General features: G+C 40.9%; 1 protein-coding gene and 1 long non-coding RNA gene across 4 annotated transcripts in view; one reads left to right on the top strand and one right to left on the bottom strand.

Annotated features, from left to right (window-relative positions):
- RAPGEF5 (Rap guanine nucleotide exchange factor 5) overlaps positions 1 to 12,333 on the top strand; it is a 161,383-nt gene that overhangs the window by 69,015 nt on the left and 80,035 nt on the right. For 2 of the 3 annotated variants that reach the window (XM_084507491.1, XM_084507490.1), the window contains exon 9: positions 2,458 to 2,583. The exons of the other annotated variant lie outside the window; for it this stretch is intronic. In XM_084507491.1, the coding sequence (XP_084363617.1) occupies positions 2,458 to 2,583 (126 nt within the window). The remainder of the gene's footprint in view (positions 1 to 2,457; positions 2,584 to 12,333) is intronic. 3 annotated transcript variants of the gene reach the window in all.
- LOC311430674 lies at positions 750 to 4,477 on the bottom strand. Its single transcript, XR_014688932.1, has 2 exons — positions 3,290 to 4,477; positions 750 to 2,166 (listed from the first exon to the last, which is right to left on the bottom strand). It is a non-coding gene; the product is annotated as an uncharacterized lncRNA (long non-coding RNA).

Here is a 12,333-nt window from a genome sequence, read left to right as displayed (position 1 = left end):
AGGGATAACGGGCTTGTAGCTAGTGTTACTTCTTCCGTGGGATGCTTATCTGTGTAGAAAGCAATAGCATGTTCTGCCTGAACACACAGTGAAAGGGGGTGAGGGCCATGTGCTCAAAAAGTAGCCTTTTTCCAGGATGTTTCTTCCACTTGAACATCCTGAGGCTGGTTGTTCCCTCCAAAGTGAAATCCCTCTTCCTCAGCTTAAAATAAGAGTTTTAGCCTTTAAGTATTGCTTCGTAGGCTGGAGATCAATACTTGTTCAGCAGACTGAGCGGGGCATTCCTGTTGGATATCTGACATTTGAAGAACGGGAACACGTAACCATCCATGCCTCATGTAGATCATGGTCTGACTTCTTGGGTGCAATGTAAAGGTGTGAAAAGTGCCCCTACAGTAGTTATAGCCCAAATCCAGAGAGGCTGCAAATCTTTATAGTCCCTAAGCCATAACACTTTGAGTTGTCCTTAACCTACAAGCCTGTGGGGATTAGAGTGCACAGATGTTACACTCTGCTAGAAGCATCCATAAGCCATGAAATAAGCTGGCTTGGCTCTAGCTGATGTCCCCACATCAGCCAAATCTGTGATAATGGTCTAGGCTCTCTGTGTATATTAGTGGAGAAAAATGTGAGTTTTAGGAAAGAAATCATTTGGCTATTTTAAAAAGTACTGTAGAGTTAAATAAATAAAAATATTACCCTTCATAGGTACCTCTTCTATATTGATTAAAGAGAGTCTGGACAACTAGTTCATTGTATTCTTCTGCATTTAATAAAATCCATCTCACTCCTGATCTGCAGGTGACAAGTGTGTCAAAGTTGGCTAATAAATCCATATCCTTGATTTGGGAGATGAGGAGCTAATCTCACAGAAAATGTAAGGATCTTCAAGTTTGGCACTGCAATTCCTTATTTTTTGGTGGATTTCAGACCTTCATACCAGTGCTTAGATTCATTATGTGAAAAGGTTTTGTGCCTCAGGAAGTTGGGGATGAAGCATAGAACATGTGAAGCACAGGCTGTATCCCAAATTCTTTCCTTCTCTAGAGTACAAGTCACTGATGGAGGCTTGTGAGGAGATTCATCCAGACTGGAGGAATGTAGGCATGTAAATTTTTTCTTTCAAATCACTTGGTAAGAATGACTCTCTGGATTAAGTAGGGGAACTTTTTTTTTTTTCTTTTTTTTTTTTTTTTTCCCATCAGCATTGAAGCAGGTACTCAGAAAGTGGATTCATTACCCTCTCCAGCTGAAGAACTTTTAGTCCATGTTTTCTTCTTTCTTGGAGAAAACAGCAGACTATAGGATCAGTAGCTCAGATGGGCACTCACATACCTTCAGCTGTCATGGACAGGAGTTTCTCAAGGCTGGAGGGTCAGGAAGTGCATGGCACTATGGGGTGGTGGTCAGTACATCCTTGGGTTTTGGTCCTGACTGGCAAGATGTTTTATGAATTTTTGAGCAAACACTGATTCAATAAAACTCAGGACGAGTAGTAGAAAGACAAGTGTGGAGGATAAAGATTTATTTGCAGATTGCCTCTGAAGTCATATAGCAATAACATAGCTGTGCCACATGCCAAGGCATATGCAGTACTATCAGGAAACATCTGGGTTAATAAAAGCTGTGCAGTATCATCGAGCCAGTTCTTGATGCAGAGGCTATATCCATGACCATATCATGGATAGTAATATTAGCCACTGACTTTTCAGTGAGCAATTTAGCCTGTCAGCTGACTTTCTAAGGCATGGGTCTGGTGTACCTGTGTGCAAGCATGAATCTGAATTTATATATACAACCTTGTTATAAAACAACCAGTGCTGCATGTTATGGTGAAATGCTATCAGCATAGCTTGTATAACTGGCAGAATATCAGCTAAAAAGTAGTTCTAGCACAGTTTTTAAAGTAAATCTCATTTTCTATCCTAAACAGAATTGGACTATATAATTTATTTTAAGTAGAATACTTAAATGCGGTGCAACTTTCTTTTAACTCTTACAGCTTGCATACATGAAAAATTGGTGGAGCTGGAGCGATGGGAATTGCAGCCTGTTATTTTTAGGAGTGACTGTGTTGTGCTTCATTCTTTTTCCAGGGCTGTTCCTGGCTAACTTTCCCATGAGTTTTTAACCTCTTGCGCTTGTTCTGATGTAACAGGAAACAGGCTGACAGGAACAAACAAAACACAGCATATCAGTCGCACACATAGTAGCACTTGATTTAGTTAGCCCTGCCTTCGTTCCTCCAAAGTAGACACATTTGGAGGTTCAGATGTGCCTCAGCTCTTGAGTTGTTTCCCAGGGAGCAGCGATCCCTTTTGTGTTTAGTGAGCGGCACGGAGTTCCAGCAAATATGATAAAACAGATGCATTTCTTTTAAGGTTGAAATTTTGTGGCAGTGCCATGTCCTGGGATTGTGGATTTAAGTATCTGTTTGCTCTTTCTCCCACCCTTAAGGCAGGGGTTTTGTGCAAGCTTCAGGAAAGAGATGACATTGGACGGATTGAGCTAGTCCAGAAGCTGGCACGAGAAAACTGTCAGTTTTTGCAGGCGGATAGAAAACAACCAGAGAAGACTGAACAAGTAAGACATTTCTTGTTTGGGTTTTCTTGTTTGTTTCTGGTAGGGGAGGGAGATTTAGGTCAGTAAACTGAAATAGCAAAGCTGATGGTCAGATTCCAGGACACACATTAGTCATGGGGCTACAGCTGTTCTCTTCTGTCATTTACATTTCTCTGAAGTGCATTGAATTCAATAATTGTCAGCACACTTAAATTATTATGTTGTCAGTAACGGTCAGTTACTATTATTAATATCTTATGTGTGATGAAAAAGCAGATTATTTCAGGATGCTTAACACCAAATTGTTGTTAGTGATTATGAAATTCTTGTCCTTTTTAGGATGTGTTTATACAACACATAAGGAATATGAGTGCTTAGAATATTTAATTTATCTTAAAGAAAATTACTTTGCTGCTTTGGAAAGAAGCATTGGCTGGAGCTTTTCAGAGTGAATTAAAAAGGATAGGGAGTTCAGCAGTTTCATTTAAAAAAAAAAAAAGTGCTTTCAACCAAAGTTATACTAAAGAAAGCAGTATTCTCTTTAATGCTCCTGAAAGCACTTATTCAAATGTTAATAACTGGATTTGAAAAGTCACTAAAAGATGACTACTCTGCTTATAGCACAATGTATCCTAGTTTTGTTCTCCTGCTAAAGATTTCTATTCTGATTGCATATTCAGCTAAAGGTGCCCAGGCTAATAACTGCAAGAAACAACAAAAATCCTACCTTGTCCTCGTGTATCTTGCTGTCATATATATGTAATTTCTTCCATTTTCTACTTGCTGGACAGCAGAAGAAAGACTTACTCTTTAAAAAAGAATTACTTTTCAGCTCCTCTGCAAGCTCCTTCCTACTGAAGTAAGGCTGTACAAAGGAAAAAGAGAGAGATGAATTCTTATTTCGGAGCTTCACGCAGTTCTGTTCAGCAGTGCATACGGTCTAGTCTCATGTAGTTAAATATGCAATTGTATCAGTAGGTGCGCACAAGGGAGGAGAGTAATTAGCCAGGCGCAAATCCCTGAGATTGAATTGTTCCTCAGCTGATTCACTGGCAGTGGACAGCTGGCAGAATTTCCATATATCTATAAACCGTATCAGCAAAGTGCAATTAAAAGTTTAAGAGCTTAAGCAAAGAAGATTTTAAGCCAGGAAAGGTTCCTAATTGTGTTTTGGGATTTTGAAGCAAGATTACAGGCTTTGTGGGCAGAGGGGAGAAGGGTATATTGGGACGGATAGTCCAAAAATTCAGTAGTGTTTTTGCTGCTTACTCCAGTCACTGCAGAGGGTGGTGGGGTGTCAGCTGTGGTTTTGCAGCTATGCAGATTACAGCACAGCTCTAAAAATGGAAAAGAAAGAGGCGCTCAGCTTTTCTTCTCATTTGAAAAGTATGATGCTTTGCAATAGCTGCTATTTAGGACTTGAATGGCTCCAGTTTAGCAGCAGCTCGAGCGAGCTGCTCATGTTCTTACTGGGTGGTATAACACAGCAGTTATTGCTCTTGGGTAACGATGTGCCTTTAGATCTAGGAGTGCCAGGAAATACAAAAGCTGCCTGAGAGCCTTTGCAGCCCAAGTACAGGTCATTCCTCATATGCCCTTTATTTCTAGATGGGGAGCGTCTTACAGCTAGCACTGGCAATAACAAGCTTCAGTGTGCTCCCCCCACCCTGTTCTGCACTTTGCTGGTTGTAGGGTGGGTGGTGATGTGGCTGTTACCTACTGGCCTGGCAGCCCATGCCCAGCTGTGAGAGAGGCTTGCAGCCCTCAGTGTGGGCACTAACACCCCAGCTCACTTATTTCGTTAGGAATATACACCAGAAAGGCACCATTGAATGTGGGAAAGGTGTGGCACAGGCTTTTCAATTTAGCTTAGTCAAGTAATTTACTGCTGCTGGGAGGAAAAAAAAAAAAAAAAAAGCCTTGCCATGGTGGGGGCAGTGGGAACTCAGGTCACGAACATTCAGGAAGATGTGAGTGTCCATCCCTTCCTCTCCCTCCCTTCCCATCCGAGAGCTGCTCTGGCGCATGTGGCAGGATTTGGCTCTGGGCAGAGTTCACTCCTGCAGGCAGCTGTTCCTGCTCTTCTCTGAGGAGCAGAGCAGCAGGTTATTGCTGGGAGTGCTGCCTGTCTGTGGGCTTCTGGAGCTCCCCCCAGTCCTGCTGCTGTGGGAGTGATGGCAGATTCATTGGCATCAGCTTACTGCCCAATCCCTGGTGCTCAGTCGAAATGTTTGAGGAACAACATGTTCAGGGTGTGGTGTCTTCCTTTCTTCCTTTCTTCCTTTCTTCCTTTCTTCCTTTCTTCCTTTCTTCCTTTCTTCCTTTCTTCCTTTCTTCCTTTCTTCCTTTCTTCCTTTCTTCCTTTCTTCCTTTCTTCCTTTCTTCCTTTCTTCCTTTCTTCCTTTCTTCCTTTCTTCCTTTCTTCCTTTCTTCCTTTCTTCCTTTCTTCCTTTCTTTCTTCCTTTTAAAAAGCATTTAGCTTTCTCTTAGATTGCTTTCTCAGAAACACAGGATAATGCACGCTCCCTGTAGGCAGTAAAACGGAGCCTCTTGGCACGTTCTCCACAGGACCCTCATTTCTCAGCAAGCTTCTCTGCACTAAAGCTTTCACCAGCGTTCCCTCCTGGTGAGCTCAAGCTGCGCTTTCACGGATGGTCGGCCTTCCTCAGAAGGCTGCCGTTCGCTCTGTAAATGCAATGCACGAGCATCCCGCAGGGCCCCTCATTCAGCACGGCAGGAGCTGGCTGGCTAGGTCTGGGCCTAAAACTGCTGTTTCCTAGATGGCCGAGGGGGTATTGGGGCTCAAAATGGAGTTTTGATTTGTTGTCTACTGGGAATATGGAATAGAATAATAGAATTACTTTGGTTGGAAAAGACCTTAAGATCACCAAGTTCGATCATCTGCCTAACACTACCAAGTCCATCACTAACCCATGCCCCTTAGTGTCACATCCACTCATCTCTTAAATGCCTCCAGGGAAAGAAACTCCACGGCTTCCCTAGGCAGCCTGTTCCAGTGTCTAACCACCCTTTCCATGAAGAAATTCTTCCTGATATCTAATCTAAACCTCCCTTAGCATAACTTCAGGCCATTTCCTCATGTCATAATGTGAAAAGGAAATGTCTGATGTGAACAGGAGAAAATAAAAAACAAAGAACCTTGAGCACAGGGCTAAAATTCTGAATATGCATACTTCAAGTCTAAGTGGACTATATTCCACACCTCCCACTCATGTAAAAATGCCAGGAAGATGGAATTGTGGCTCCTCTCTTGCTACTCACTGTGTTTCTAAAACAGATCTTTTAAGACTAGTACAACCTCTCATTTTTTTTCTGTCAACTGAAGAATGTGGTACCCAATGTACCCAATAGCTTTTTCCTATAAAATGGATGAGGTGTGGAGCTGCTTGGGGAAAAGAACCTTGCCTGTCTTTGTAGCACTGAGTGTGATGGGGATCTAGTCTGTGGCAGGGCTGGTAAGCCCTTCTGTGGCTCCAGTAACTAATGACCAACTTAAACTGGATCTGGGAATGGAGCTTCTTGACTCATGTAGGAAAGGTAAATGACAACTGGGGAATCAAAAGTGCCTGGTCTTCCTACAGTGCAGAGGCTTTGGGGCAGATATATCTAACTGTGTTTTTCAAGGTATGATGCTGGGGGCTGTGGTCTGTGGCCTACAGTGGGCAGGTGAAACGTTCATTGCTTTGGGCTGCTGGTTCAGAATGAGGTGAAATACAATTATTTTTTCTCAGAAAGAAAAGCAGATGGTCTGGGAGAGGGGAAATGTGTCAGCTGGGTGGTTCACAGGAGGAAACAGCTCATTTAGGAATTGAGGTGGCAGAGATAACAGGGTCCTTGGGCCTGGATGTGTTCTGGATGGCACAAAATGGGGTACATATATATGCTGATTTTGTAAATGCTTACGTTTTTACTTCATACAACATCCAAGTCAGAAAGTCCATACTTCTTTAGTTTCAGGTTTGTGGTATGTGCTATCTTTTTTTTTTTAATTTTATTTAATTTTATTTCTTTTTTTTTTTTTTCTTTTCTATTTTTTCTTTATAATTTAAAAACTTTTGTCCACAAGCTCTATTGTATGTGAACTGCTTATTTGTTTCTGGCACCACAAGCTTGTTATGACCAGGTTAGACAGGTATATTGGAATTTGAGACACTTCTGCAGCACAGTGCCAAACTCCTCTCTAGTGAATATACTGTTTGCAAAATTCTCTAACTGTAATAGTGCTTACAGACTTGTTGAGTAAAACAAAAACTAATTTACAGTGATTTTTTCCCATTCTCACTTGTTAATGTGTTAGAATAAGGTTCTTAATTAAGGCAATGAACCTACCATATGTGTTAGGTTTCCTAAACTTCAGTTTTGCTAATGAGTAAGTAGTAGTAAATAAGCTTCTAAATAGGCAGATCAGCTTCTTCTCTGAGATGTCTCATTCCTACAAGGTAAAAATGTGTTGATAACCATTTTATTTTATTTTATTTACTTGCCTAAAATGCACAGAAGTTATTTTAACTTCAAATGTGAGCTAGACTAAAAATAACCACGCAAGCTTGCAGTTGTAATTTTATCATTACAAGCAAATTGTGCTCATAAGCCTGGGAAAAATGAAAATGGGATATTTGTGTTTTTATATCATCTAAATATTTCATTCCTTTAAGTTATAATATAGAAAACAAGCTCTGTACATAAAGCTATTTGAAATAATTTGTCATTGCTTTTTTGGTCAAGTGTACATTTGAGATGCATATGCATCTACATTATATGTTCTTTTGGACCTTCTTTTAAGCACCTTCAGGCTCACTTAAATAATGCCTTTGTAAGGGACTTGATGCTATTTGTACAGTATTTCCAGTTACTAATTCAATGAAGTGTTGAACTGATTAAGAAAATCCCATCCTTTTATAAAGTCATTGTCTTAACAAAACTGTAAAAGTGTTGTAAAAGTCTTTTTACCTCAGCAACACAGGGAAAATATTCTCTAGGTTATACTGTTGTTTTCATAGTCAGATGAGAATTGCAAATTCACACTAACGTTCAAAGAAAATTGACAATTCTCTAATGTGTAGAGACCAACCGAAGAATAAAAATCCATTTATTCAACTGCATAAATTATATTCTTATCTGGGGCTATTTCAGTACCTCAGTGCATTGGTGGGGAGGGAAGTGTTTCCTAAATCTGGTAATCCCTTTACAGATTAATGTATGTATTAATAAGAGTTACACGCTGTTTAAAAGTATGAACATACATACAGCTTGAAAGTATTGATTCTGTGACTTAGCCAATTCAAGATGAAAGAGCTATATCATAGCAAGGCAGGTACATTTTCAGAAGAACAACAGATATTTAAGGACAGTTTTGTTAATTTACTGGGCACTAACTTTTGTAATCAGTGGTCTCATTAAGAAGACGGATGATTTGCTCACTGAAGCAGGTTCGTGGACGGGCTGAGGCTGTTAAAATGCTTACAAAAGAAGATTAACGATTTAGAGCCTGGGGTTGTACAGATTACTCACAACTGAAGAATTTCTTGAGGAAATTCCAGCCATGAGACATCAAGGTTATTTCAGGGTGCACCTATCTGTCCAGCTGGATGCCTGCAAAGCAAGGAGAATGAATGTCAGGACATGCCCGGAGCTGCAGTGGTCATTACCTTGGCAAAGTGATGTCCTTGTGCTGATGCAGTCATTGGTTTGGTTGTCAGAAATCAGGGCTTGGATGAAAAATATTCTTTAAAACAAGTGATATCCAATGATGTCTGAATGCAGAAGGTGACTGAAATCTGTGCTTTACTTTTAAAAATACCTCATCATTACTTTTGTTACGTCTTCTCTGGCTGGGGTAGATCGATTAGGTGCCTTGAGTGTAGATTTACTGTTTTTGTGTCCCTCTTATTATAATGGAGGTTATTTTGTATCTGCAGCAGAACTGTGGATCAAATGGACATAACAGAGATAGCACAGTCAGTGTTTGTGGGAACTTTTGTGGCTTAAATAGAGATGAGATGGTACAGATATCTGAAATCATTGGAACAGAAGGAATTTAGCTATTTTCCTACGTATCTCTTCAGTCCTACAGCGTTAGCAGAGGCAACTGTATCAGGGAAAGATGTTTGCAATTTTGACTTTGTAGACTTCAACTAAAAGCCAAGAAAAACAACAACAACAAAAAAGTCAATCAGTGAGGTTGTCAGTTTATTGCTCTGATTAAGAGTAAGCAATTAAGAGATAGGTGCATGCTTGCCATGGAGGTAACCTGAAGTTCAAGTCTCTAGCCTGAATGAGGAGGAACAGGGACACGGATTAGTTCTGTCATGTTCCAGAGCGTGTCCTGTTCCTGAATGTCGATCTTTCATCTGCTGGAATGAATACATAGCCCCAGGTGATCACCTGCTCTGGGTAAGCCAACCTCTTTATCTTTTGAGAAGAAAAGACTTCTGCATGTCCTAGGATCTTTTCAGTGTGGAACAGGCACAGGCATCTTTTTGAAACGGAAAAAGTTGAACAGAGATTGAAAAAAATTTCCTGTTCAAAAAAGTTGAACAGGAAACTGTTCAGATGTGGAATGGGGATTGCTTGGCTGCTAGAAAAAAGTTTTGTTTCAGTCTCTTGAAAGGCTTTTTTTTTTTTTTTTATAAAAGTATTTTTATTTTCCTATGTTTTTAAGAGAATTTACTATTCCTTTTGTTGAGTGTGCTTAATGTGGCCCATGTTTTGGATGATAACGCCCAATTGCCAGCTGTGCAAAGAGACAGTGAGGTGGTAAGGTCCTTCTTCCTGTAAAAAATCCCACAATGGAGGAGATTCACACTTGTGCTCACATGATGTGCTGTGCGTGTAGGATGGGAGCATGTGCAGGATACTGGGAAACTCACTCTTTTCCTTTGAGTCAGGTTCTGTATTCCCATAATACTTTCTTTCCTCCAGATGCTTGGCCTAGCATTTAAAAGAAAAGAAAGCCTAATTTGTGCCTCTTTGATTTATTCTGTAACATTAAAGGACTTTGTATAGAAGGAAATTCCATGCGCACATTTTGCCTGCTGGGCTTTCTTTGGTGTGGGCGATGACTCACTCCTGCATGTGACAATAGTTTAGCTAATGGGGCGGAGGGGGTAAAAAGGGCAAGTGGTATCCCACAGGCTAACACTGAATGCTGGGAGTCCCAACACTTGGATTTTATTTTTGACTCTATTGGTTATTTAATATGTAACCTTCTCTAGGTCCTGTCCCTTCTCTGCACCTTTGTTTACCCAGATATAAAATGGGGTCCTGAACAGCAGGACCTTGAAAGGGTGCTATAAAACCTGCGGTAATTAGTGTTGATAGATTGCTTTGAGATCCTTGAGATACGGTTTGGGCATCCCAGCAAGCTGGAGGCTGGCTGGACTTTGAGCTACTGAGGGCAAGGGAGGAGATATCTTACAAACCTGAGCAGGGCAGCAGCAAGGCCAGCAGCTGCAGTCACTGAGCAGCCTGGGGTTCTACCACTCCCAACACCTTGTTCCCAGCCCCATCTGGTGCTGCTTCATGAATGGGCATGGGGAATAATCCTGCTGAAAAATAAAATGCATGCACCTCTCTGATGGAGTTGGTTTTCAATCAGATCAGTTTCCTACATGCTACAGGGAAGTGGGTAAGGGATGGGAGTGAGATGCAGTGACCAAGATGATCCTTGCTGGCAATAGCTGCCATGCTGCTGACGGCAGCCTCTTCTTGATGAGAGCTTGAATACATTCATCCTGTTTGGGCTTGGGCCTTCTCGTTATCCTCCCTGGAACTTTTTCTTTTTGTTTTGAAGTTTTATCCATCTGCATAATTCCTAGATCTTTCTCCAGCCCAAACCTTTGTAGCGGCTAGCCGTATTAGCTCTTATCCTTTTCTTTCTTTTGTTCCCAAGACTCATTATTACTCATTTGTGTAGAAACAAATTGTATGAACCACTTACCTGCTTATGTTTCCAGACTGTCCAAACACTTACATAAAATTAGATAAGCAGACTACCAGTTTATGAATTCAGAGCACCCATTGTAATGTTTTCCACATCTAAATTTACTGTTCTGTCCCTTTGTTTTTATGACCAGTGCATCTGATGACATTCTGAATGTTCTTTTCTCCATTTTTCTGACTCATGACATAGATAAATTCCCAGTTATGCTGATAATACAGTGGGTGTATCCTGCCACCTACTTCTGTACAATTACCTTTATGCTTGTCCTGGGAACTCTGAATAGGAAAAGCACCTGGATTTCTCAGTCAGATTAAGGTGGTTTGTTATTTAAATTCAGGAAGACTAAAACCAAAAAGTTGCTAGTGCCATGTATATGTACCTTGCAAACTTAAGTCAGAAATTCCAAGCAGCTTTTGAAGTTCAGGAGTAGTAGTTTTTTTCCTTCACCTTTCAGTGATGCAGAGCTTTTGAGTCACTCATTGCTTTACTCTCTTTTCTCTTGGAATTGAAACCAATCAAGGATGTCTGGCTTCAGCTCACTGGCTCACAGTGTGGACCTGGGTAAGATGAAACAGTGAAGGTAACTGGAAAACCATTGCCAAGCCAGAAGCTGTTGTCTGTTCACCACATCATCCTCTCTGGAGGATGTTTGAGATTTGGTAGCCTGTCATTCAAAAGGATTCAGGACTTCTAGTCTCCGTTTTTTTTTTTTTTTTTTTTTTTTAAATAAAATGTATATTTTATTTATTTTTTCTCATATATATATTCAAGAAGAACCTTCAGCTCCGCTCAAGTGGAGTTTTGGGCCAGTAATGCAGGAGACATGTGGCTAGTGTCATTAAACAAGTGAACATGTTTCCTGCAGACTGACATTGTTTGTACATGTTAGTTTGCTCATGTTTTGAGCAGAAATTGCACCAGAGCATGTTCTGCAGTAAGAGCTGCCCTTGCAGAAGTCGGTGTGGTTCCAGCAGCAGGATGCCCCAGCCAAGGTGAGGTCTCCTTTGATTGCAGGTACTGCTGTGCTGGCACCACAATCCTTCACAGCTACCAGAGCAACCTATCTTTCTGCAGATGTCTGACAACCTGTGTCATGACCTCACTGGAATAAATGCCATCAGCATTTGTTCCTGCAGGCAAGATCACCTGGAGCATGCTGGCATGAAAACTTAGCCTTTCCTTTTCATTCAGCTGCCTCCCCTTTACCAGAGTCAGCCTATTTGCATCAAGGGCTTCAGAACAAGAAAGGAAAGACAACTTGACCTTGCATTTATTTATTTATTTATTTATTTATTTTCTCCAGGATTTATTTATTTGAATCGTGATACAACCCTAAAATGTGCAAATCTTATCCTCTTGCTATAGCTTTTCTGTCACTCACTGTGCCTGTCTGCATTATAAAGCTTAATTTAGCCCCTGCTGATGTTAATAGGTGTTTTTCAGGGAGAGCAGGCTATAGCCCTTGGGGTCTAACGTTTCCGTTGCATTGTAGCCTTGGAAGGTGGTGGCATTTTGCAATATGTGCTTGACACAGTCACCTGTGGAGAATGCTGATTTGGTAGCAGTTAATACACCACTTGAATTCATTTTTCTTGGTTGTATGTGGCAGCTCAAAGAGCAAAGGAATGAAAACCCAGGCGATTAGTGGTATTTTTGCTGACTGTCCTTCTCTAAATCAAAGTGGGTATTCCCCTCTCCTTCCTTGATTAGTGTTCCTACTGCTGTGTGCAGCACCTTCTGTATTCTAATTCACAGCATGTAAAAATGAGGTCTCAAGTGCATATGCATGGATTTCGTCTTAACTACCC

Source organism: Aythya ferina (assembly GCF_964211825.1).
Source record: "Aythya ferina genome assembly, chromosome: 2".
In the NCBI taxonomy this organism is placed as follows: domain Eukaryota; kingdom Metazoa; phylum Chordata; class Aves; order Anseriformes; family Anatidae; genus Aythya; species Aythya ferina.
Note: the sequence above shows the minus strand (reverse complement) of the source record. Positions and strands in the feature narration are given on the sequence as shown.